General features: G+C 44.5%; 1 protein-coding gene across 1 annotated transcript in view; it reads left to right on the top strand.

The window, feature by feature from the left end:
- Window positions 1–10,954, top strand: part of LOC142576619 (branched-chain alpha-ketoacid dehydrogenase kinase-like) — a 116,028-nt gene extending 105,074 nt beyond the window's left edge. The window contains exons 8-11 of the mRNA XM_075686822.1: window positions 1,170–1,298; window positions 1,955–2,047; window positions 3,965–4,126; window positions 8,798–10,954. Of these exons, the coding sequence (XP_075542937.1) occupies window positions 1,170–1,298; window positions 1,955–2,047; window positions 3,965–4,126; window positions 8,798–8,942 (529 nt within the window). The 3' untranslated portion in view covers window positions 8,943–10,954. The remainder of the gene's footprint in view (window positions 1–1,169; window positions 1,299–1,954; window positions 2,048–3,964; window positions 4,127–8,797) is intronic.
- Window positions 10,955–27,914: the final 16,960 nt, after the last annotated feature.

The raw sequence follows: 27,914 nt of genomic DNA, 5'->3' as shown, positions 1-27,914 counted from the left end.
TGGTATAAGACTTGGACACAAACTTTATACCTAATGTGCTTTTTTGTTTTTAAATGATGACACAGCCCTATGTAAAACTCGTGCTAAATGTATGCCTGTAAGCGAAACTCTGCCTTTTGGCTTTTTCAGAGGCAAGCATTTTTGTACTCAGTTCTTAGCTTGTCCATTGAGATAGTTGCTTAAATTTTTAAAATGTCAGTGCCAGGTTTGAGTGAACCTTGCAAACAAGTATGCTACAAAGTGGTGTTCTTGTTCTTCTTTACATTTTACAGTGAAGTTGGTTTTGTGACTAGAACTGATGGAAAACATTAACGGCCAGTGGCATTAGTGGCACATGTGCAGTGCAAATGCCAGAAGTGTCAGCAATAAAAGCTCTGCATCAGAAATTTTTAACACTTGCATGAGAATTGAAACTCTAATGTGCTGAAATTGGAGGGCATGTTTGGAGCGATGAGATGAGTCTGGGCAAAATTAAAAATGTGCGAGTAGTATTAGATGCATTGTCAAAAACCATCAGAGCTTTGTTAATTTCTTGAACGAGCCATTGTTAGGTATGCAAGGTGTTTTGGGAGAAGAATCCGCTCTGTGCTAGTTGGTAGATCTTTGCAAATTGTGCAAGTTTGTGCAGCGCAATGAGAAGAGACTCAGGAAAGGAACGCGGAAACGACATGGACTGGTGCTGTGACTGCATTCCTCTTTTGAGGAGAGGAATGGTTTGTAAGGCACTCGAAACTTAGTTGAAAATTTGGTTACAATTCTTAAACATCGAACAAGTCTGGCATTGTCTTCTCTTTTTTCTTTTTGCTCATGAGCTTAGGCCTTAGTGGGTGTACGTTTGTTATGTAGCATTATGAAATTTGTTTGGGAGCAGCAGTAACTAGATCAAATTGCCAACGTAACCTTTGTAGGTCAAGCAACTATTGACAGTCGATTTTAAAAACTAGTATACTCAAGTTTATGCATTCTAATATTCTTCTGTCATGTGAAATATTTTAGTTGTTTTACATGTTCATGCAGCCATGTTTTGATGTATGCTTTCTCAGGGCCACACTCCCTTGTGTAATACTTTGAAAGGGGCGCTCGAGGAATAGATAAATGGTGGTGGTAAAATGGCCTGCTGGAAGTGCTGCTGCCAGCAGCTGACAGTCTTGTGTTCTCGCTTCCTTTAGGCAAGTGTCGGTGCACAAGTACGGCAAAGCACCTCCTTTCAAGTACAACGGGCACCTCAACTGCTCCTTCCCCTACATTCAGATGCCCTTGGATTACATAATTCCTGAGCTGCTCAAGAACGCTGTGCGGTGAGTTTTGAGGCCAAGTGGAGATTCTTCGGTGCCTCGATGCAGGTGCACTGCACTCTGACAGGGGCTGCAGCACGAGGACTTTTCCTCTGCCGGGAAAGTAAGGGCACGTTGACCTGTCGTGGGCGTTCAGTGCTGTCCCCTTTTTTCTCGGGGTGCAGAGCATCAATCACTCCAGCACATGGCCGAATCTTTGTGAAGCCCTTCACCAGCGCACTTGAGGTGTTTGGTCGCAGCTGCTTTTGTGTCCTAGTAGACTACATAGCGAGATGGAGCCAAGTTTGTACCGTAGATGTTTCTGTAGTACGTCCTAAACATTCTGAAAGAAGGTCATTTAAAGGCCATTGCAATAAAATAAGATTGGCATAATCGTGACCAGAAATATAGTCGACGGCCGAGTCTCAGGACTGCACAACTGGCATGAAGCTTGGTCAACAGCCAGTGCTTCTTTTCTAGTCGTGACTTTGTTATCAAGGAGGAGCCAGGTCCCACTTTCTTGCCCTAGAATAGGAACTCCTGTAGCAAGCTGCTTACTTTCTTACAGAACTTGCTGGCAGTGGTGTGCAGTCACCAGAAAAACAGTTTTCCATTCAAGCATTGTTTCTTATAAAATGACTGTGAAAAGAGCTTTTTTGTTTCTTCTCTGACCTGCTCAGAGCTACAGTGGAAAACCACATGGACAGCCCGGAATCAAGCCTCCCTCCAGTGACTGTCACCATTGCAAACAATGACATTGACTTCATCATCAGGTGCGTAGCAAAGCTGCTAGTTTGTTTTTTACTGGCTTATTTGCATGAACATAATGTGAGCTTGTGTGCGCATGTACAAGTATTTAGAGCAAAATGTTGACAATTCGAAATCTCCTAATTCGAATTGACGGATAATTTGAACTGCTTTATTGGTCCTGACAAAGTCCTGTGTATTTCAATAGAGAAAAGGTCCCACAAATTTGATATCCAAAAACCACAGAATGGATGTTTCGAACAAAATTTCTGCCTTCCATGGAATACCTTTTTGACAAACTCGAGCCAAAGGTGAGGGTTTCATGCGTTGCTAGCCACCTTTAAAGGCACGTGCCAAAGTAAAAATGCAGAGGAAAGGCACACGGGGAGCCAATATTGAACCGGAACAAGCAGAGGAGTGTGCACCCTCCTTTTTTATGTACATAAAGTTGGAGCCCCCTAGCGTGCTTGATGACGTTACTGCACCTTGTGCCCTCCCTTCCTTCATAGCACGTAGTCCGTTCGATCACGTGGCTTCCAACATTGGGTTGGGCATGCGGGCGCGCCACTCCTCAAGCCACTGTCCTCAGAAACCTAGGCTGCAGGTACATGTGGTTGCGTTCTGGTGGATGAAAGACAACTTTTTCAATACAAGCCCAGTGATGAACTGGTTTTGCTTGCTGTACCGTGCCATTGATTGGGCGGTATGTTTAAAGGGGCTCTCCTTGGTTAGAAATGCATTTTATTTGAACAAATTTTTGGTCCCTGTGGAGTTGTAATTAACAGAATTCTACTGTACGAGAGAAAACACTGTGCTTCAAATCTGGAAACACATGTCAAACATAACATGACATTTGCCTTTGGATTTCATTGCTTATAATATGGCTAGTACATCTGCCAGATAACTGAGCTTTGCTGGCAAGTGGCCCTCACTGCATCGTATGTGTAACAGCAGGAAATACACAGTGCGATACTGTGTGTGCTATGTGATGCTCTAGGTACTTAAAAGGTGGCAGCTCTGACTGCTGGAATGTGCTGGAGACTTGCCGGATAATCTTCGTCAAAGTCGTGTTTTTTATTCCACTTGCTACATTTGTGTTCAAAATCTTGTGAGTAATTTAGTGTTTAAATAAATAGAAAGTACAATAGAAAAGTTATGTGCGTGCAGTAAAGCATGCTTTCTGTTATGTTGTCATGTTATTTTTGAAATCGTTCTGTAAGACTCATAGTAGTAGTTGCAGCAGTAATTTATTTGAGCTTTTATGACTTATGACTCTTCCTTGAAAGATTAAGAAAATGCTTTAGCTTGGTCAGTATTTTTTTTTGTCCTTTTCATTCTCTTTCCATAACCCTTAATATCCTTCTCCCATAGCAGGCTAGCAAACCAGGTGTATCTCTGGTTTATCTCCCTGCCTCTTCTCTCTCTTTGGCTCAGAGGTGGCTCTTATTGCTGCCTATGCGCTTGTAGAAAAAAGGCTGTCAGAAAAAGTGAAATCAGTCGTAGATGTCTACTGTTGTCAAAGGATGCAAAGACGTGACAGCACAAATGACAGCTCTCACCAGGATGGTGAGAGGTGAGGACACCTGTGAAGCATTGTGCCACTTGTGTGGAAGTCCTAATGAAATTAAGGATATACAGGGAGGAGGAGGAGACTTTAGGCGACAGTGGCTAGACATGGAAATTCCTGGAAGTAATGTTTCAACAAGGAGACTTTGGGACAAGGAGCCCTGATGAAAAGGAGTTTCTTTATTGAAATGTTGGCTCCTGCCTGGTAGGTCTCTTGTTTGCCTTTGTTTAATTACTTCCTGTGGGATGATCTTAAAATGCACGAGTCATTTTTCTTATGTGTCATGTATGCTTCGGTCAATCTAGGCCTACCAAAAGCGAGCCTTTGTATAAAATTGCTTTTCACCAAGTTTGAAATTGCCGGACTGTGCTCGCAGGATATCGGACCGTGGAGGTGGCATTTCTCACGAGCACCTGGGCCAGATAATGCAGTACCACTTCTCGACGGCTGGCTCCTATGAGGCACAGTATGATGGTGGCCTGCTGGGCACCATGATGAACAGCCCCACTGATGGGCCAGCTGGAGGACCCATGCACGGGTACGTGAAAAACTTGCTCATGGCCTTTGTGCTTAAAGACATAGTACATTCATAATGGTTACAGTGTGAACAAAATGATGACTGAGCGAAAGGACACAGGACGAGCACTGTCCTGTGTCCTTTGACTCCATAGTCGTTTTGTTTGTGCTGTTACTATTATGAATGCATACGAACTCGCCCAACTTTCCACTTTAATACGACATAGTACACTTGACTCCTGTTAATTCAGCCCTTGTGGAAATGTAAGATTTGCTTGAATTATCTGAAAGGCTGACTTGAGCAGCAAAATAACAAATTTGTTTTATTGCTTGAAGTTATCTGTAGTGTGCACTTGCTTTTCTTCCTCACGAAGCGCAACTTAATCGGCATGTGCCAAAGAGCATCAACATATTTAAACACTGCCTCGACATTGACTGAAAGGAAAACTAGAGTAAAAGTAGTGTAAAACTGCTTCACGCCTAAGGAAGCACTAGCACCATCTGCAGAATTTATTGGGTTTCAAGCTTTTCGTAACTGCTACATGCATAAAGGGGCACCGGTGCGGGTTGGTGGGGTTGAATTAACTGAAGCAGGATGCTTTCACCATAGAACAGAACAATTTTTTTATTCCATATACGCAATGTAAGGTTTCTCACCGGGACTTTCCAGTGCATTTGAATTAAGCAGTACCTCGAACTAACTGAAGTCAAATTAAAAGGAGTTGATTGTGTTTATTAAACACGAAAGCAAGATACATTGATGACGACAGCAGACGATGTCGACGACAACTAGCTTATTCGAGGCACAATTCAAGAAAAATTATGTTGATCTTGCACATTATGTGAATCTATGCTAAAGTGTTCCTGAACCTCTACTTAGGCTTAGCAAAAAAACATAGTCCACAAATAGCATACGAAGCTGTGAACATCTCAGCCAAGTTTTGCAGTCATGCACAGTGCACGGAGATCGCAAGTGGAGCACGAAGTCACCTTTTTATCAAAAACTCTCTTTTCAACAGAAGTGTGCTCCTCACTCTTTTCCTACTGCTATATTTTATCGTATACCAGCTTCCCATGCACGACTGCTATTGACCAGTAACTGACATCAATAAAAAAGGGTGCTTGGATCAGTAAGCGAAATCCTGCTTTTGAATTTCGTTACAAAGTACGTACTTCCAGAAGAGCTCGGCTATCGTCTGCTCATTCTCAGCCGTGACCACAGGCATTGAAAGTCATTGTCGTGACCACACGAAAATTGGTAGTTTTTGGGTGGTCCAGGAAATAAATTTTTTCCTGCCATAGAAAATGCTTGATGTTAAAGTGTATGGTATGAAATTGTAGAGGAAGGAATGATCTTTCAAATGGTATTAACTTCAAACAACATATACATTAAAAGTAGTATGAAAGATGTTATTAAACAAGAAGAATTGCAACAAAAACAAAAAATATCCACGAAACATCAATGTTGCTTTGCACAAAATGAACACAAATAATTCAAGATATACATTTTGAACGTAGGGGCCATATGCAATAATCCTGCAAGTATATAAGCTCTGTATGCCCAAAATTTATTTAGATACATAGGAAAACATTAGCCCTAGTAAACCGCCACGCCCTCACAAGCCGCTGCACAGCATTGCAGAGCACGATGCCAAGGTCCACTGCCGACCGTCTTCGTGCAGAAAACTCCACTTTCTGTACAGCCGCTGGCCATTCATTCCATTGTGCAATCCTGTCCGAACGATGTTGACACCCTGCAGATAAGAACTGTGACCTTTAGAACATTCTGGATATACTTGGATCAATGCGTGGCAGCGATGAAATGGTCTGAGAAGAAAGCTAAGTCAACGCATGCCTGTTGACGTTCCGGCACGGTTTGACGCAGTTTCGCCATCTGTACTAAAGTCTGACGAATCGAAGTCGTCTTCCAAGTCTGTGCTGCTACCATCATCCAGAAATTTGAGCCCAGATGCATTGGGATCTATCAAAATTCACCATTTCTGTGGAGCAGCGGCACGCAACGTCGATGCCATCTTCGAAACTACAAGCGCTCATCACCCAGACTATGATGGTGCTTTAAAGATTCCCACGTGGTAGAAAAGAGAAACACAACAACGAAACCTATAAAATAGTTTCTCTTTAACCCATTAGATGGTGCTAGCTGTCCAGAAGCTCTCAGAGCGGCAAAATTTGAATTTGTAACCATCGATAATGTGCTATCAATGGGAATAAGCGCGGCCATGAAAGTGTTAAACTCTGGCCATCCAGCCCATCAGTGTTGTAGCAATTGGGTCTTGCCAATTTGGATTAGTTTTGATCACTCAACTAGCCTTGAATCATGCACACACGTACACCTGCCAGCGTGCTATTACTCCTGGCTAGACACCTTGGCAGACATCGCTTTGCAGTAAGCTATTGACAGCGCTTCAAGATGCGGAAGTTGGATGTGCCTCCTGTCTGTCTGCCAGTCAAGTTGCTGCTGGATGCAGCCAGTCCACAGCATGTAGCATGGCCAGGCTGGAGCACATGGGCCTGCGCTGAAGTCCTGTCGTGCACAAAGCAGATGCTATGCATATGCTCTACAATTGCAGTTAGCTGCGGTCTGCTACGTAGCGTAGCTATTGCAGCCACCGCGGGGTGCCGTAATGAGCTCACTCACTGAGCACACTACGGCTAGCTGAGGACAACCGCATTTGGCGTGTTGTAGTTGCCAAAACTGGAAATAATGGTGTCTACGTGAGCATACAAAATTAAATTTGAACTGCACGCCATGATCACATTTAGTAGGCGGAGCTTCGTGGGCACGCTTAAAATGGGATAAACAGGTAGCATATAGTACTCCATCTAAGGCCTTTTCCACTCCTTGCTCACAAAAACGGTCAATTCAGACTGCTTCACCATGTACAAAACTATTAGCATATACAGTCAAAACCCACGATAATGATATCCCAACCAAGGCAATGAAATGCTTGCCGCAACAATATATTTTTGGTATAACTTTTTTTTTACAACAATCCCTCATTTATGAAATTTTCTGAAAGGACAGTCCGCAGGCAATGTACTCACATAACACTGTGTCCACAAACTGATTTCGCTAGAATAGCAGCTTGGGCTTGTTGGTTTTCCATCCTGCTGTTGTTGCTGGAAACGTTGTTGAAAGTCAGCGCTTGTGCTGTCTTCTTGTCTTGTCTCTTGTCTACATTTTGCGCTGTTAACAACAGGCGGGCACAAACTGATGAAACGCATTCCTCAATTGCGTAAGCTACCACCACAGCACCTTGCAACAGGCGACAGTGATGGTGATGATAGTGACAACAGTGGTTTGCCCATCGCAACAGGTGACTCTTAGTGTCCGGACCAAAAATGCAATATTAGCATATCTAATTGCAAAAAAGAGAGAAACAAACCAGAGCCGACCTCACAGTGGGCATATTTTATAATCCTGTGTGCCATCACAGCATGTGCTAATGCCTGCTTGGCATGCTGACTCATACCCACTGACTAGCCAGATCGACATCCACATGAGAAGGCTCGTACAACCCTGATGACGATACTACTCTGTGTACCAACTCACATGGTTGTGTGCGTGCAGCATCGTTGCTGTGTGTGGCTGGCGCATCTGCTGTTTGTGCACGGCAAAAGACTGCCTGCTTTGTCAGCCTGCTAAGATGCTGCCTCCGGCAAAAAAGCAGAAATTTATTATGCTACAGGGTATGGCTGCAGTTATTACCCAGGTCGAAAAGGGCAGGAAGAAAATGGAGCTTGCCGATGGATTTGTAACTGCGTGCAGTTTGACGTCTACAATTTTCAAGACCACCACAGCTTTATTGTACGCTTCTCCTAGTTGTACAATGAACTGATTTGGGAAATTCGCACTGTTGGATGTAGTTCCAGCTTCATCATTTATGCTTCCAGTCGCTATCTGTCCAACAGGAAACATGTAGTCAAGTAGCTCCCGCTTACCAATACGAACTTATTGGTCAAATAGATGTCATTAGGCCTTTAGGTGTCAATACAAACCTATCAGTCCAATAGGCAACAAGTAGATATCTAGTCTCCTATCGGACCTTATCGGTACCAATACAAACTCTACTCATTCAATAGGCAACAAATAGATGTTGCCTATTGGACCCTATTGATACCAATAGAATCTAAATTAACCCCATAGAGTTCCAATACATTTCTAATAGAACCTATATGACTGGTCTATTAAGCCAGTAGAAAATTCTGTTGGTATTTTTGCTGAGGCTGGCGTTATTTCCTTTTTGTGCTTCATGAGCTGCCACAATTCATGCTTTCAAATGTTACCATAATATCTCACATATAATACTAGTCCAAGTATGATACTAGGGGCTATTTTGGGGCAGCAATACAGAAAAGAAAGTTTTGTCGGTGTATAACATGACTAAAAATAAGTACTACGGTTTGGGGGCATTTTGGTCATATAAAACCAAAATGCTCTAAACATTCTGAAATTTCAGTACCCAAATAAAATACGAGAAAGAAATGTGCCAAAATCTAAAACAGACTTGTACGATATGTGGGATTTTTTGGTAGTCCAGAAAGAATTTGTTCCGGCTGCTTTGTTGTCCCGAGATGCATTTCTTGCTGTGTTCCATGTCCTCTCTTAACATTTGTCCTTTTTACTGGCACACCAGTACTTTAAAATAGTTACCCTTTTTCCCGCACCCAGGTTTGGCTTCGGGCTTCCCACGTCTCGTGCTTATGCCGAGTACCTTGGTGGTACGCTGTCCTTCGAGACGCTCCAGGGCATCGGCACTGATGTTTACCTGCGCCTGCGCCATATTGACGGCAAGTGCGAGAGCTTCCGTATCTGAGGGCCTTCCTTCCTCCAGTGGTGAGCAGGTCGTCAAGATGATGCCTGCTGCCTTCATCCAGAGAATGGCAGCCTCCAGTGGCTCCATTTACCACTTTTTTCCACATCCTTTTGCTCTGGAAAAATGGACTTTCATCTCGTGATTTTCAAGCAGTGTTTTCTTCCGTTCTTAATCGAAGTTTGGAGCCAACTGCAAAAAAGTTCTGTTTGTGGAAAGTGCTTTCACTGGGCTGCATGAAGTGGTGTGCTGAGAAGACTGAGCTGGAAGTCGTGGACAAGTGCTGGTGACTTCTAGTCAAGGAGTGTGGCGTGAGGTTCTGTTCCTCACATAGACTTGTAGAAGAATAGTGACTGTTCTCAAAGCCTGCAAATTTACTCAGCTGGGTGACGAGAGGCCTCGGTGCCTTACAGAACATGTGCGTAAGAGTGGCTTTCAATTAGTTTGCTTTTGTTTGCTGGAAATGTTAGGCTAATCACTCACTGTACAGTGCATCATAGCTGTTTTATTGTTGAAAAATATGTTTACTACACACAATCAGACATGTTTATAATTATTATTCCTTTTAACCAGGTAGATCAACTGCTGTGCAAGTGCAGTCATGTAAAATTTTGACGGAGATGAGGATTTAAATTTTGAATAGCATTATATTGTTCATTAATGCCACTCAGCCAGCTCCTTGCAGTGTAGGCGTTGGTGGGAGCATGTTTGGACAAAAGGTGCAGGTACTATTTCATTGCTTGTAAATAAATGCAATTTTGTTGCGATTGCAGTAGTGTTTTCTGATGCCTCTTATATTTTCATTTATTTCGTTTTTCTTGTTACACTGCCTCCACTGTTAAGACTCCACTTGAAATGTGCTGCTTTGAGGAATGTGAGAAAGAAGCCTTGTTTACCTCTGTTCTTTCGTTTTGTTTGGGTGCATGAAGGCCTAAAGGGCTTTAATGCTTTTCGTGCTGCTAAACTTGAGAGGTCGCTTGTAAACTGCACTCTGCTAGAAGGTAACTAATGCAAGCTACACATTCTTTTGCTGCACATTCTTTAGCACCACAGATGTATCCATGTACACGCGTCGCGCTTTAATGATGTTTTGATGAACAGCTAGCAGATATGCACAGGCATGGCTCTATCAATTTTATGAAGGTTGTAAACACCGTGCGTGTGCACGTGCTCCGTCGCCTCCTACTCGGATGCGCTGCTGTAACTGTCACATGTGATGGCCACATAGCTAAATGGCTCGGATGTTGTGCTGCATGTCGTGTGGGGCTTTGCGAAATATGCCATCAACCGCCAGAGCTGGAAAGGTCCCTGCCATTGGAGCTACAGACAACTGAGGTAGTTGCCAACTTGTTTTGGATGTTTATCTCCATGTGTCAAAAGGTTGCACAATTGTGTCTCCCCTTTCATCGCTTATTTCCACTTCACGACATTCTTGCTGCCTGTCATTGCAGTTTTTATTTAGGCTCACTGGGAGGGTCAATTCGATCTAGGCCAGTCACTGCTTCATAACTGAGTAAAAGACCAGTAGCATGTGTGTTGCCCCTAATGTTTTACACAAGGGGCTTAACAGCCTGTGCCAGTTAACTTTGTAAGCGCCTGCCCCATGGTCATGTGTCACAAGGATGTCTTTATGCAGACCACAGAGGCAACGCCCTTGTGATGTTCTGGAGAGTGGCCCTTGTTTGCTCTTCACCCACTCTTGCTTAGTCAACTGTGCTGTCAAGTGGTGCAAGCATCAAGTTGTTGTCACAGGCTCACCAGTTAGTTTGACATTTCTTTTGCCTTTCAACTACTACAGCTGGAGCATGGATGAAGCAGGCAGCAGCCACACGTAATGTTCTTTTTTCTTACCTTGCATTATCATTTTGAGTGTGGCGGCACCTTTCTGGAAATTTTTGAGGGCCAGAATTGCACAGGTCATTAAATTTGTGCAAATGCTTTTGCAGTGTAGCATCATGTGGGTGCGAGGCTGAAGAGTGTGGCTTAGGTGATGCAATAAATTGACTTGTTGTTGCTTTTGGTTCATTGTTTTTGGTTTGCTGTTTGCTGCTCGTGGTCATGCAATGTTAAAGAAGTATCATTACAAAATTTTCTCTTTTTTTTTTTGTAAAGGATAGCTGTACACAGAGACTGTGATATGGTATGAATTACTCGTGTCCTTTGAGAGTACAAGAAATAATTATCGCTCTTTAATGTGACCACTTTACAATGCTTGTCAAGTAAAGTGTAGCTTTGAAAGCTGAAACAGGTGGCTATCTCCATTCCTGGAATATCAAGTTGCAGTCGCATGATACTGCATGTCACTGATGCGTGCGTCAATACAGTTACTGTGCCACCGCTAGCTGTGTTTGTCAAGGATATAACAGGATAGAGGATGCAAGGTTTGACAGACCCCTTGTGTTCTCAGAAACGTAATAGTGGAGGACCATGCTTTACCAATGCTGAATGCCAGAAAGTGCAGAATGGATCAAGATTTTAGGGGTAAAGAATATCATTTTAAGTATTACGGGAACATGGATTTTTGGCAGCCATATCTCAATGACACAGTTGCGGCATGTCATGTTGTCTGGCCTTCAATTTCTGTGCTGGGCTGACTGGCATGCATGGAGTGTTGCCAGCCTCCTGCATGAATAACTGCTAAGAATGGTTTAGAAAAATTCTTACAACACACAAAAAAGTCAAGCTTTGTGTTTGATTGCTTTTCTTGAGACCACTTTTTGACCACTGTGCATCATTGCTCACTTGTACTGTGCTAGCTTGGCAGAGATGCACTGTCCTCTTGATATCTGCTCCTGAAAGCCAATGATGACAATAACGTGCAGCCCAACAAAGGGAAGCATGCTCAAGTCCTTTTTAATATATTGAATATTTGTAGAATATCTTGCCGTATAGCTGCTTACTAAAAAAGTCTGTCAGTGCCAAACATGCGTCACTGAACGATGGCGTGAAAGATGATATGAATAGAAAGATTAAAATGATTTCAGTTTCCCTTGCAAAGTTTTGATGAGAAACATACGTAATAATGGCCAGAGTCAGGAGTCGCTTGCCACAACTGATGTAACGGAAAGCTGTCCCAGCATTACCCAGGGATGGAAGTGCAATGCCAACTGCAGCATCTTGCGCCAAACCACCGAGCTGCGCCCACTTCCGACAAAATACCAACTTTGAACAAAGTAGCTAAATTTGGCGGGATGTTCGTGTTCAGTGACAACCACACAGCCATGTGTTGGCTAGCATTTAGCCCTAGAAGCCAAGTTACGCAATCCGTTTGAGCGTTGGCGACTTTGGAGTGTGGGTGTGTCATGGAGGAAGGAAAAAGAGGGAGCATACCGTAATGCGATTGAAGCCAAACCTGTCGGCCTCACACGTGATCGCACGTCAAAGGGCGCGGTTGGTTTTAGTGTTACCGCTCTGCAGGCAGAGCCACGGCAGGACAACTGAACAAGCATGCACCGAATAAAAACTACTGGCATAGCTACTGGGAACCAAACATCTCGGCAAATCGCGATTCTTGCTCTGTGATCTCGACACAAGAGCACACATGTTGGGCCACCGCTGCGGCTTCACGGAGCATTCGCTTGCCAAGGCTGGCTGTCTGGCGTAATGCTCCCTCCTATATTTTTCCTTCCTCCACAGGGTGTGTATGGTGGCTCATTGAAGCATGGCCACCGGAAAAGGAAAATTCCTTGTGCTATACAATGCGTTGCAAATGTTTTATATGTCTTGTGTGTTTGTGTAATATGTGGGCGAGCTAAAGATGGTTTGAACTGGCGCTCTTTTTATGAGGCAGTTGGGAAAGAAAGCTGCGCTCCCAGCTGAATGAATAGTACGGTCTATGTTACACATTTTTGGGCTCACTTGTGTGCCCCATTGGTAAATCGGCAGCATTTAATGGCGAATACCGTGCGTGCAACATTAAAGTATATTTTGCACATGCACTACGTCCCGTCACTGTGATGGTAGTGCAGCACGTTGTCAAACGATCTGCTATCTTTCGTAAAAGTTCCTGACCAGAAATATCTAGTAGCAACTGTAATCATCACTCACATTTTGAATCCAGGTTCTCTGTATTCTGCACGACCGTACCATACAAAATCGGGCTTTTGTGGCCTTGTGGCCGCAAAATGCAAACTGAGGATGTAAAGTTTTGGTTTTAGTCTACTGCAGCAACCGAATGGAGGTTTTAATGGGCCAGAGAATACGTGGGTAACAAAAATTGCGTTCGCGGCAATAATATTCACGACACGACTTGGGCTGATACGAGCCCAAAAAAGTTCAGAAATCATCGTTTGGCATTCAGAATATGTTGGTCGTATATTACATAGGCTTAATGAGGCAGCCCTAATAATCCAGCTTTTCCAAAATATTGGTCGGCGACACTGGTCAGAAAGGCACTGGACACTTTTTCCTCCTATATTCTTTTCGTAAATATAAGTTTTCTTGTCAAGTTGTGTGGAACACTGGCAAACAAAGCGACATACTAAATAACTTCGCATTTATTCTGTGGTACTCTGCTATGCCAACTGAATGTAACCAAGAATTTAAAAAATAACTAAGGGCTTTACGCTAACGGTGTTCATTGCATGTTGATGGGTGTTCATGGTTGTCACAGCCGGTATTTCTTGTTCATTGTGCACAAATACGTCTACCTAACTAATCGACGATTGTCCATGAAAAAGTTATCGAGGATGCTGAAAATGAGTGATCACTGGATTTAAAGCAACCTAGGATTTGCATTATCCAATAAGTGAGGTAATTATTCTTAGGCAATTAAACTTAAATATTTGTTGCTTGTACACAATGATCAAATAACCTCCTGACTAACAGTAACTAAAGCCTACCAAGAGTAGTACTGTTTGCGTAAATTCCTTGGTTATATTTTTTTATTGGTGACATTTAGTTGGCATGTCCGGTATGTAACCTAGTAGTAGTTTCCGTGGAATGAATATGGGTCTCCTTTGACGGGTGTATGAAATTTTTTTCCTTTAGTAAACTTGCATGCTTCTGCAGAACTGATTCGGCGTAACCTAATAGTGTTCTGCAAAATCAAATAGAGAACATCTTTTCTTCATTTGTCTTTTTTTCACTCACATTGAGTCTTACCTATCATGCTCCAAAACTCCCTTGGCCGCTTCCATCCTTAATTACCACTTAAATCTTTCCAACCACACTACCCACCTGGCTGATATCAAACCACAAATTGGTGACCCGAACATCTGAACCCAGCCATGCCAGCGCCAATGCACCAACTCTACCAAGGCAAACCAAGGCGAGTGATGTGGCGTCATGTGGTCTGGCAGAGGTCCCATGATTGTAGGGTGTCCGGGAATTCTACATCGACATGCAGGACATCTGGTTCATCCAGTTGGACAGCCACTTCCTTCTCAACAAGGTTCCAGGCTCCGGCTGCTTTCCAGGCTCCAGTTGCCATCCCTCTGCCCCGACTTCTGCGAGGACTTGCGGGCAGCCATCCTAGCTCACAAGGTCACCTTGAGCGCTTAGTCACAACAGCTCTCGCCATTTGAACCGTCGCGTCATTCTGCATCTTGTCCCACATCGACTGCGTCCACTTGTGCTGATCGTCAGCATGCGCCGGCCCCAGCATCAGACCTCGACTTGGTCTGTGAGCCTCCTCCCCACCTCAGGTGGGCTTGGCGGCTTTGCCACTGCGCAGGCAACTAATCCTTTCGTCTTCGTAATGCAGGTGCTTGGTCCACTCATCGCATGTCTTCTCCTTCCGGGAATGGTGACTACACCACTGGCCGCACCTTCAAATTTGACAACCCTTCTGAGCGTGGATATGTCAGGCGCTTGTCAACGAGCCACTGCCGAGGTTTTACCCGTCTTTGAAACAACAATACACTCGGCCTTGGATTACTCGCCTCTCGCAGCGGAATGGGAAGCACCATCGCATCCGACTAGGGCCAGCTATAAAACAGGAGTAGTCACCAGTGGCACTTTGTGGGCTTGGCAGCTTTGCCACTGTGCAGGCCACTAATTCTTTCGTCTTCGTAATGCAGGTTGGTGAACGTCTCAGCCTCTTTGCCAAAATGACTACTTCTCTGTACAGCTGCCAAGCCACAGTGCCTTAACGCTGTTGTTGCTGATTGTTTTCATGTTGTTTTTTCCCTGCTGCTCCTACCTTCCGGTGATATAGAAAGTAACCCAGGTCTGGATACTGCAGCTATCCTCGCTGAGCTAAAGAAGATATCTACTGGTCAGTCCAAGCCTATTTCTGAAGTTCAAGATCTAAAGTCTCACTTATTAGCGGCAGTCCGAAGTGTATCTGACCTTGGCAAACGTATGGCCGAACTTGAGAGCCGTTATGAAAGCCTTCTAACACTTAAAACAGATACAGAAGCTATCTGTGCCAACGCAACTAAAGCTACTCGCTTAATTTCAAAACTAGAGGCATGTTTTAATGATGCCGAAAACCGAACGCAACGGAACAACTTGGTATTCTACGGACTCCCTGAAACTACATCTGAATCGTACGCACAATCAGAGCAACTTATCATTACACATTGCCGCGAGCATTTGGATATACACATAGATGCAAAAGAGAAAGAGCGTGCCCATCTTCTTGGACGTCATTCGAGTGACCAGCCCCATCCTATAATAGCGAAATTCGCATTTTTCAAAACAAAAGAAACTGTCTTGTCAAGCGCTCGGAAACTAAAAGTTGCCAATTATAGTATTGGCAAAGGTTTTTCTTGTGTAGTTTGAATTGCTCACAGCCACCTCGTTGCATTTGCCAAGGAGCAATCTGCCCCATTTAATCTGCGCTACAAAACCCTGCACATTGGACCGAAGAACTACGTGTTTGATAGTGTATCTCAAACTGTAAGAGAAGTCCCATAGCAATTGTCCGCCCAGAAAAATGTGATTACCTGCCCCCAAACCATGCCAAGAAATAAACTTTCGTTATCTGTCATTCACAAGCATTCGCAGTGTCCTACCTAAGCGTGAACTCATCTCTAACATCACGATTTCTTCAAACAGCAACACACTGATACTAAACGAAACGTGGCTTACCCTTGATGTCACTGACACAGAAGTACTTGCTGATTTGGCAGGTTTTCAAGTTTTCAGAAATGACCGCAGATGCACTCGAGGGGGCGTAGTCTTGATTGCTGTGGGCCCTAATTTATCGTGCACACCAGCAGACATCATCTCCAATCTAGAAATGTTATGGCAAATTTTTCACTCATCGGCGCAATTCGTTTTACTTAGTGTTTGCTACAGGGCACTGCATACTTCACCTAACTTTTCAATTGAGCTGAACAATATTCTGAGCGATTACGGTACTGCACACCCAAATTCACATATATTGCTATTCGGAGATCTCAATTATTCCGGTATCGACTGGCAGAAACTAGCTCCCTCAGGTACGAACCACACAGAATTTAAGTATTTTATAGAAGTATGTTTGAATGCCAATCTCACTCAGTTAGTAAAGGAAACAATGCGTGTTGCTGGCGACAGTGCTAATATTTTGGATCTTATACTAACTACGAATCCCGAGAGCTTGTCACATATTACTTACCTTCAAGAAATTAGTGATCATAAAGTTATTCACGCCGAGTTTTCATTGTGCTTTGAACACCGCAAGGAACGTAAGAAAACGATCCTTCTATATGAAAAAGGTAACTAGGACACAATTAACAATGAGCTTCGAAATTGTTTCCCTTTATTTGAAGCCCAACGTTACAGCATGCCTCTCCAGGAGAGCTGGGAGGTATTCAAATGCAGGATACACGACTTGGCCAATAAATTCATTCCTAAAATTACTTTCCGTGAAAACCACTGAAAGCCATGGTTCACTAAGACACTGAAAACATTGGAAGGCAAAAAAAGCACTTTTTTCATGCTGCTAAGGTGAGAGCCTCGTCTAATGCATGGCAGTGGTATTATACTGCCAAGAATAATGCCAAGAACTTATTGATTGAATAATGCCAAGAAGTGAATACTGCCAAGAACTGATTGCTGTGTGCAATGCCAAGTACAAATTTTTCAACTACGATTTGACAAAATTGTTCAATGATAACCCAAGAAAACTTTGCAAGGTCATCAACCCTATCAAATTGCACACTATCGTTCTGACCAACGAATTGGAAGAAACCGTCAGGGACCTTGAATGCGCTAAAACCTTTGACATTGCTTTTAACACAGTTTTGACCAAAGAACCCAGCACATCTTTGCCTACGACACCAGCTAGAACTCTGTCTACTATGCCTGCTATCACAATAACTCATGATGGAATTTTATCTTTGTTAGATAACATTAAGCTTTCTTCATTGACAGGTGTCGATGAAATTAATTCCGAGCTGTTAAGGGAACACCAGACATAGTACCATTACTGCGTGTCTGTGTATTTTATTTTCTCATTCACTCTCTGTAGGTCACATGCCAAATTATTGGAAAGTGGGGAAGGTTGTTCCTGTCTACAAATCTGGTAAAAAAGATTCCCAACTAAATTACTGCCCCATATCATTAACAAGTGTCCCGTGCAAAATCATTGAGCATGTCATTTATTCTCATATCATGGCATTTCTCGATAAAAATAACTTTTTCATCCATCTCAGTATGGCTTTCGAAAGGGCTTCTCATGCGAGACCGAACTGGCCATTTTCATTCACGACTTGCATGGTAACCTCGACACCAACATACGAACTGATGCCATTTCCTTAGATTATGCAAAAGCGTTTGATAAAGGGCCGCATCAACAATTGCTATTAAAACTAAACCAGTTAAGCCTGGACAACAACGTTCCCCTTTGGATCAAGGAATTCTTGTCTAACCCATCTCAACACGTCCTTGTTAATAATCATACCTCTGACCTTGTTCCTCTAACATCTGGTGTACCCCAAGGTGTGTTCTCGGTCCTCTCCTATTACTAACAATTAACAACTTGCCTCAACATTTATCTTGCCAGATCCGAATGTTCGCTGATGACTGTGTGATTTACTGATCAGTTTCTAACCATTGCGACGCAGCAAAACTTCAGCATGATTTGGAGAGTGTCCAGGAATGGTGCAACCGGTGGCTAATGACCCTTAACCTGACTAAATGTAAATTTCTTTCCATTACCCGCCAAAAGTGCCCCGTTACATTCCCGTACACAATTGCTAACGGACTTATACAAGCAGTAACATCGTTCGAATACTTAGGCGTTACTTTGTCCAATGATCTCTCATGGCATGCACATACTACAAACGTCATATCATCGGCAAATAGAACTCTCTGTTTTCTTAGTCACCTTATTAGCGCACCCCAACACTTTGACTTATTAGCCTATAAGTCACTTATCCATTCGAAACTAGAGTATGTGTCAGCCATGTGGTCCACGCATCAAGTATGCCTCATAGGTGACCTTGAAGTAATACAATATCGTGCTGCCAGATTCGTTCACTCATCTTATTCTCACCAAGTTAATGTTACTGCCCTCAAACTGGAATCTGGGCTGCAAGCTTCATCCTTCCGCCAATACACAGCAACCCTTTGTCTATTCCATAAGCTTTACTTTTCATCACTTAACCAGTGCTCCTTACATCACACCGCCCGCATATATATCTCCTCACACTGTTCACCAACTGCAAGTTTCCCGTACACGTGTGAGAACGGTTAATTTTTCAGGTTCTTTTTTTCCTCGTACAGCCAAAGACTGGAACGGCCTTCCTCACAATAGCGTCGCTTTCACCTGCCCATAATCTTTTTCTGCCAATGTGACTGAGTACCTGTTGTCGGAAATCTGAGTGTTTTATTTATTCTTTATGTACACCCACTGCTTATGTAATACACCTAGTGGGGTCCTTAGGGTAAATAAATGAAATGAAGTGAAATGGGGAAAAAAAAGCAGCTGCACGCGACTCTTTCCAAGGAATTCACTGGGCCAAAATTAAGTGCTTTCAGCTATTCTATGGCCCACTGATCTTCCTTCGATGTTCCTGCAAGCTGTCCGCTTTCCATTCAGGGGCACCTCTCTCCTCACCGATACAGTGGCTCTCCCACTGGCTCCACTAGGCACAAATTTCATTCTCGCATACATGACGACTCCACAAACACAACCTTCCTGATGCATTCAGTGGCCACCGGATGAGCTACGTCATGCAATTTTGCTCAACCAGTGAATCAGCGCGTGCCTGTCGGCGAACTATTGCTGAAGTAGATCGTTTCAGAATACAGCCCCTGGATTGCTTTGCCTGAAATTTACCATTGGACTTTATTTCAATCGTGCTTCGCACTAGGAGGGGGCCCTGTAACAGCGTGACTATCGCCTCCAAAGCAGGCAAAGAAGATGGGCTCACGTGCCGGTAGCACGAGGATAGAACATGCTAGCACGCTCGACCTGAGCAGCTGCAGTGTCGGCAGCTGCCGAGATCCCGCTGCTGCATGGCTGGCCAGCCTGAATCGTGGCTACGGCGGCTACCTCTTCACGCCGCCGCCTACAAATTGGTAACCCAGACGGCCGAGCCCGGCCTTCCCACAAATTACGCATGTCGTTATCATCATCAGCCTATTTTATGTCTGCTGCAGGACGAAGGCCTCTCCCTGCTATTTCCTATTACCCCGCACCTGCACCAACCGATTCGAACTAGCACCTGCGAATTTCCTAACTTCATCAGTCCACCTAGTCTTCTGCCATTCTTGACTGCGTTTCCCTTCTCTTGGTACCCATTTTGTAACTCTAATGGTCCAACAGTTATCTAACCTGTGCATTACATGACCTGCCCAGCTCCATTTTTTTCTCTTTATGTAAATTAGAATATCGGCTATACTTGTTTGCTCTCTGATCCAAACCGCTCTCTTTCTCTTTCTTAACATTATGCCTAGCATTCTTCATTCCATTGCTCTTTGCGCAGTCCTTAACTTGGTCTGAAGCTTCTTTGTGAATTTTAAAGTCTGTGGCCCATATGTCAGCACCGGTAAAATGCACTGATTGTACACCTTGCTTTTCAGTGATAATGCTAAGCTTCCAGTGAGCAGCTGGTGATGTCCGCCGTATGCGATCCAACCCATTTTTTTTCTTCTATGAATTTCTTTCTCATGATCAGGGTTCCCTGTAATTAGTTGACTTAGGTAAACATACTCCTTCACACACTCTAGAGGTTGAGTGGCGATTCTGAACTCTTGTTCCCTTGCCAATCTGTTCATCATTATCTTTGTCTTCTGCATATTAATTTTGAACCCGAATCTTACACTCTCTCTTTCAAGGTCCTCAATCATTTGTTGTAACACGTTCCCAGTGTTGCTGAATAGAACAGTGTCATCGGCAAACCGAAGGTTGCCGAGATATTCGTCGTCGATCATTACTCCTAAGCCTTCCCTGTTTAATAGCTTGAATACTTCTTGCAAGCATGCAGTGAATAGCATAGGAGAGATTGTGTCTCCCTGTCTCACTCATTTCTTTATAGGCATCTTCCTGCTTTTCTTGTGTAGAATTAAGCTAGCTGTGGAATCTCTGTAGATATTTTCCAAGGTATTTACGTAAGCGGTCTGTACTCCTTGATTACGTAATGCCTCTATGACTGCTGGTATCTCTACTGAATCAAATGCCTTTTCGTAATCTATGAAAGCCATATAGAGAGGCTTATTGTACTCTATACGGATTTCTCAATTACCTGATTAAGGACATGGATGTGATCCATTGTAGAGTATCCCTTCCTGAAGCCAGCCTGTTCCCTTGGTTGACTAAAGTCCAGTGTTGCCCTTATTCTACTGCAGATTATTTTGGTGAACATATTATAATACATGAAGTAAGCTAATGGGCCTATAATTTTTCAGTCCTTTAACATCTCCCTTTTTGTGTATTAGTATAATGTTTGCATTCTTCCTATTTTCTGGGACACTTGCAGTCGATAGACACTTCGTATATAGAACCGCCAGTTTTCCAAGCATTATGTTTCCTTCATCTTTGATTAAATCGCCTGTTATTCCATCTTCTCCTGCTGCTCTTCCTCGTTTGATGTCTTGCAAGGCCCTTTTGACCTCATCGCTAGTTATAGGAGTTTCTGCATCGCATTCGTTACTATTTCTAATGGTAGTATCCTGACTCCTCTGGGTACTGTACAGGTCAGTATATAATTCTTCTGCTGCTTTTGCTATACCTTCGAGATTGCTGATGATATTACCGTGCTTATCTTTCAGTACATGCATCTTGGTTTGTCCTATGCAAAGTTTCCTTATCACTGATTCCAAGCAGCATCCATGTTTTTACGGCTTCTTCAGCCTTTCCCACGTTATAATTTCGAGTATCAATTTTCACCTTGTTGATCAGTTTTGACAGCTCCGCGAATCCTATTTTATCTCTTGAATTGGACACTTTTATTCTTTGTCGTTTCTTTATTAGGGCCTTTGTTACGTGGAAGAGCTTGCCTTGATGTCTTGCCTCCCACTTCAATTGCTGCGTCTAAAGCCAGCCTAGTTACAGTTTCATTCATTACCTCTATGTCATCTTCATCTCTCTGTTGTAAGGCTGCATGTTTTCAAGCACCCCGCTGAATTTGTCTGCTTTTACCCTTACTGCCTCTAGGTTGGCCTGTTTTACTCTTTCTCTCTTCAAATTGAGGTGAATCCTAGCCCTCACCAACCTATGATCACTGCACTTTACCCTACCTATCACTTCTACATCCTGTACTAAGCTGGGATAGGCAGAAAGTATGAAATCAATTTCATTTCTTGTTATACCATTAGGGTTTTGCCAGGTCCATTTTCTGTTTCTGCGCTTCCTGAAAAAGGTGTTCATTATTCGAAGCTTGTTCCTTCCTGCGAATTCTACTAGCATCTCTCCTCTAGCATTCCTGGAATCGACGCCATAGTTGCCAGCTGCTTGTTCACTAGCCTGCTTTTTCCCCACTTTTGCATTGAAGTCGCCCATTACTACAGTATACTGAGTTTGCACTTTTTTCATCTCTAATTCAACATCTTCATAAAACTGATCGACTTCTTCATCATTATGACCGAATGTTGTAGGGTAGGTTCGTACTACCTTTAATCTATACCTCTTATTAAGTTTGATTACGACTACTGCTACCCTGTCATTAATGCTGTAGAATTCGTCAATGTTGCCCGCTATGTCCTTACGGATTAGGAATCCCACCCTGTTTTGCTTCTTATCTGGGAGACTTCTATAGCAGAGGACATGGCCATTATTCAGTAATGTATAAGCGTCACCAGCTCTAATCTCACTAAGGCCGACGATATCCCAAACAATGTCTGATAGTTCCTGAAAGAGTCCTGCTAAGCTAGCCTCACTCGACAGAGTTCGGCTGTTAAAGGTTGACAGGGTCAATATCCATTGGCAGCCTGTCCGGACCCAGAGATTCTTGGCACCTTCTGCTGTGTTACAAATCTGACCGCCGCCTTGGACGGGTGCTCCGCAGCTGCTGGGGACTGCTGCTGGGGACTTAGGGCCATGGGTTAATTGTAGAAATCATCAGGAAGGTGGCGCCCGAATGCTGCACCAGGCAGGCCAATTCCTCTTCTGGTGAGTGAGTCTTTGTTCAAGGTAAGTGGGCCTTTCTAATCAGGTTGTACCTGGATTAGTACAGCCCCGCTCTCTCTCGACATGTTTTGCTTGTGTCAGGCGTCACTCCAAGCCTGCAGGTGTGCACTAGAAGAGGTGAAATTCAATCTCACCATCATCAGGATAAAATAAAAGAAAAAAATATTATAGAAGGATTTGTACTTCCGACAATGGCAACCGAGAATTCGACATACGGTAGCTCAGTCAGATAATCCCATAGGCAGCAAGGCTACTTTATCGCCAGCAAGTAAAGCCCAGAGGGCCCTACATGCCTAAAAGCTACTTTGATTTATCCGTGATGGATGGGTTTAGCTGTTTAGCTAGTTTAACTCAACATTGAACGATTTCTAAGCGGTTCTGGCCTTGTAGTTCCGGAGTTCTCACGTGCGCAGGCGGCCATGAACCTGGCTAGGCAAGCTGTACAGACTTTCTGACGGCCTTGGACAGCTTTTAAAACGAGTAGGGGGCAACATAATGGTGGAAGTGGTCACTTCTCTCACCCGAAAGGCAACGAGACCCAGGGTATTTTCCATCTTGTGCTGTGTCGAAAGGTCAAGTCGTCGAGAGTGGATAGGCTTCACTGTCATATACACATGCATATATGTATGCAGAAGCTTTCACTCCCGAAAGAATTGCAAGACTTTGCCACCTGGTTCTCTGCGGCCACGGCACCCATACCACTACTCGCGTTTAAAGTACTGAGATGCCCCTCTTTATTGGGATCAAGGCCAGCGCATCGTGCACATTATTATTATTTTGAATGCGAGTAGCAGTATGGGCCCTGGGCCCTCAAAGAACCCAGTGGCAAAGTCTTCCGATTCGTTTGGGAGCGAAAGTCTCTGCATACGTATGCATATGACAGTGCAGCCTATCCACTCTCAACAACTTAATTGAGCTTTTGACGCAGCACAAGATGGAAAATACGCATGTCGTAATCGGAGCTAAATTTAGCTTCTCATTCGTCATTCAGAGGGCTATAACTTGGCATTACGTTTGCCGATCTGAGTAGGAGTGGTCGCATTTGAGAAAGCTCACTCAGCCATGGTATGCCGAAAAACTTGGGCCTGTGCTCATCAGGAGTTAAAAGGCCTACAAGTGTGCAATTTATTGCAGAAATCTCATGCTTGCTCAGTTATGGCATCCCTGTGTTTGACACGCAGGGTCCAGAAATGTTGTGAAGAGACTTTGTGCCCGCCACTTTTGACGACGGCGTGCCCGTGGGGCCCACTACGAATAGGGAGCAAGCATTATTGCAAGATTACACCATAGGGTGCTTACTAGCTGTACCACGATTTAATCGTGCAAGCTTTCTAATACATCATTAGATGTAATGCTTTGGTATCGTTGTGCATAGGAAAAAAGCCATACTCGACCATGCATGTGTCACATATGCAGATAGCGTCATTGTTGCATCACTAATCATGTAATCGGAGATAAATTTAGCTTTGTGCGTGGCGTTTAGAGAGGCGTGGCTCAGCAGTGCATTTCTCCATCCGAGCAGGAAGGCTTGCATTTGAGAGAGCTCACTACAAGTGTAGTGAGCCATAGTAGGTGTAAATTATAAAACTCGAACTGGTTTACGTGATAACACATAAGGCCTAGAAGAGTGCATTACATTGCAAAAAATTCCCACTTGCTGCTTGGTTATGCAGCTCCTCCCCCTACATCCAGCATTTGACATGTACATTCAAAGAATACCATGAATGAAAAGACTCGTGGTGGCAAGAGAAAGGGATATGTCAAACTTCTTTGACCATGGCAGAAGTTGTCTATCCCCATAGCGAGCACACGAACAGGAGATCGAGGCAGATACAGGAGCCCCAATCGTGTGCGACTGCGGCGGGCTGAAGCAGCGCAGGTATTCTCGGGTGCCACTAGTGTGGAGGGGAAGAGGGTCATTTCTTCACCCAAGCCCCCAAATACACTGAAAAACAGGCGGGCCCACTATGAATAGAGAATATGCACGATTGCAGAATTGTACCACCCCAGATGGGAAACATTTCCAGTTCCAGCTGGATTATAGAACCGGAAATCCTTGCCAGATGGAAAATTTTCCAGTTGGAAATGGCTTTTTCCAGCAGGAATTGGAACTTCTGACCCAGCTGGAAAGTGTCCCTTTTCCAGCTGGAAATTGCTCCACATCCAGCTGGAAATTGTTCCTATAATAGCTGGAAAGCGTCCCTGTACCAGCTAGAGAACGCTTTCATTCTAGCTGGAAAGCGTTCCTGTATTAATTGGAATCCAAGGCGTTTCCAGCTGAAATAGAAGCAATTTCTACTCGGAGTCAGAGCTACCGAGCTGGAAATGTCCTTCTGGTCAGGGGTGTAGCCAGGGGGGAGGGGCGGAGGGGAGGCTTATGGGGCTTCAGGTCCCCCCCCCCCGAAATTTTTTCATGCTGTCCATGCGCCGCCGGCCAAAACAACCCCCGGCGCCAGAAATCATGCTCGATTTTATCTAAAATGTCCTTTTCACGCTAGAAAAAGCATTTTAGCGCGAACATTGCGAAATCGGGCTGGATTTCGTGGCAACGCCCATGCTCCGGGTGTCACATATCGTAACGCAAAAAGCTTCATCCGAGCACAAAGTTCCAAAGGCATGGTGGGCGGGCTCATAGCAGCATCTCGCTGAGGCTGCGGACTCCAGGGAGTGCTTGGATTTCAATTCTGACACTTTATGGGTATAATGTTCTAACTTTTGTTTTGAACAGTGCATTGACATTTCCAAAGTCGTGCTTTAGATTTTCAGTTCCGCAACTTTGTGGGTTTAATGTTGTTATAAACATTTGACGCCAAAGGTGCATTGACTTTTCTAGTCTTGGATCGGAACATACAACGAGACGAGCCAAATCAACACACTATCAGACAAGTTGACAAAACACGCAGCGAGGTCCGATGAGACTAAGTGTTGCGGTGGTTCATTTGTGCCGTCATGTCGCATAAAAAAATATAAAATTTTTTTTCACCTCCGCCAAAGCATCCATGTCAAGACACTAAAGCCAGCCAGGGTAACTACGCTCATATTTATTTTTTCTACTTTGACTTTTATTCGTGAGGACACATTGGGCCTCTTATATATTTTTTTTATTCTCGCTACCCTACCCGCGGGCTAGCTGCCAGAGCCAGCCAGAGCGCCTGCGTTTTTCTTGTGTTGCCCCGACCACCGCGCGGCATACTTCGGTGCGCGTGTGGTTTTCTCTGGCCGAGTGAATTTTCGCCTGGCAAAGTTTTGGACGCGTTCTGGCTAGCAGACGAGAAAAAGAAACAATGGTCACTCACCGCACTATCACTGTGAAGACTCGATGGATTACACCGTGTTCACTTGAGCGCAACCTCTCCGGAAAGTCTTGTCTCGCCGGTGTAAAATACCGAGCACTATGTGTATGGCTCTCGGTGGACCAAGCGTCTCACGTTTTCTTCGATTTTCATTTGGTAGCCACATTAGGTGCCCAAAGTAGGCATTGGAAAAGTAGGCACTCTCCTTTGCGGTTCTTTTTTTTCATTTCGGTGCCCCCGCCCCACAAAAAAAAAAAAAAGAAGATACGTTGTTGGGCGCAGCGAATTGTCGCATGGTGACAGTTTGTTACTTCTTTTGCAGAATGTAATCGGCCACGGCACGCTCCGGTTGCCGGATACTATTATGATGTTATTGTGATAGCAATTATATGGACACTCCAGGCGCATTCCTGCTGTCACCGTCTCCCTCATGTTTCGTATGAAGTCTAAGGGCAGTAACGTCGTGACTGCGCACGCATGCTGTATGTGCGAATGAAAGAGTAGGGGAGGTGGAATGGGTGAGCCAACGATGGTGGCTCAGTCTTGTGTGTGCAAAGGAGAAAAGCGGGGAGCAAGCGCACCGCCTTCCGTCACACGTGATACATCGTGGGGAGTGGATGGAATGGGACCGGGATCTAGGATTCTGTGAATCTGTGATTGTGCAACATGTTTATATGCCTTGTTTGACGCATTATATACAGTGACTTTTTTCTTAGATACGTAGATTTATTGGAGATATATACGTATATTTAAATATCTTGTTGCGAGGTTTTGTGTATATGTGCAGTGAACTTTCTTTCCAGTGGCAGTCTTTTGCCCTTTATCAAGCATTTGTATATTCCATTGTATCTTTGCATTTCCAATGAACGAGGGTGAGTTAAATGAAAGCGAGCCTACCCACCCCGCGCAATAATGGTTCGGTTCATCATCTGCGAGGCATGCGCGTAGCACACAGGCATCTTTCATTTACAAGAGTGACACGCAGATGTGAGGGTAAATGTTCTTTAATGTTCCCATACACTGGATTGAACATGGCTGCGTGACGTAAAGGACACTTCAGAAGTTGAGCAGTGGGGTGCCATGAGGTTTTTGACAGCTGAAGGTGTTTGCCAAAAAGAAATTAGTCGCCGTATGGCTGCCGTGTACATTGAACAGTGCATCTCAATGGCCACTGTGAAGCGTTGGAGCAAACGGTTGAAAAAGGACGTGAAAGTTGCAAAGACCATCCAAGACTGGGCCATAGCCATCGTGCAATCACCCTCAACACAAGTGCAAAAGTTGCTGAGCTGATGAGCTGATGAGACAAGAACGGAGGATAAGAATCGATGAACTGGCAGAGTGTGTGAACAACAGTCGTGGTTCGGTTCACACCATAATTCATGAACATCTCGGCCATGGGCCCTTGTTTGCGCAATGGATGCCCAAGATTTTGAACCACCGCCAGAAGAAGGTTCTGCGCTGCCTTGACTCATCCGATCCGGTATCACAATGAGGGTGACGACTTCTTGTCTGCAATTGTGATCGGGGACGAACCATGGCGTCGCTACTACGAGCCTGAAGCACGAAGGTCAAGCTTGCAGTGGAAACATTCTAATTCACCGCCCCCAAAGAAAGCAAGGGCCGCCATTTCGGCGGGAACGTGTTGTTTACTATTTTTTGCGATCGTCAGGGGTGTTACGTTTCGCCTACGACGCGCGGTATAGCCGGCGCGGATGCAACGGACGCCGGGGCTTCATTCAAAGCGGCGGACATTTTGGCCCGTTCAGCGCTGCCGTAACGCTTCCTGCCAAGCGCGTCCAGGCATCTTTTAATGCCACGTGTCTTCGTGTGTGTGTGTGTGTGTGTGTGTGTGTGTGTGTGTGTGTGTGTGTGTGTGTGTGTGTGTGTGTGTGTGTGTGTATGTTGGTGCCCACGCTTGTCAAAGCGCGGCAGCCGGGGAGAGGAGCTCCCCAACTGTGAAGCGAGGGTCTGGCCGGCGCCGGCCCGGCGGATGCGTCACTTCTTGTCTCAACGTGTCTCTCAACGTGTCCGTGCCCCGCCGTCACGGGCGCCTCTCGCAAGCCGTTCCTTCTTGCCCTCGACTCCGAGAGTATAAAAGCAGCTGCCCCGGACGCCGAGAGAGGCTCCGATTTCTTCCGTCGAGTAACGTGCTCTCCCGTCTCTCCGCTTCGGTCGACC

Source organism: Dermacentor variabilis, chromosome 3 (genome assembly GCF_050947875.1).
Source record: "Dermacentor variabilis isolate Ectoservices chromosome 3, ASM5094787v1, whole genome shotgun sequence".
Classification (NCBI taxonomy): Eukaryota; Metazoa; Arthropoda; class Arachnida; order Ixodida; family Ixodidae; genus Dermacentor; species Dermacentor variabilis.
The sequence above is the reverse complement of the archived record's forward strand: the minus strand, read 5'-3'. Positions and strand labels throughout refer to the sequence as shown.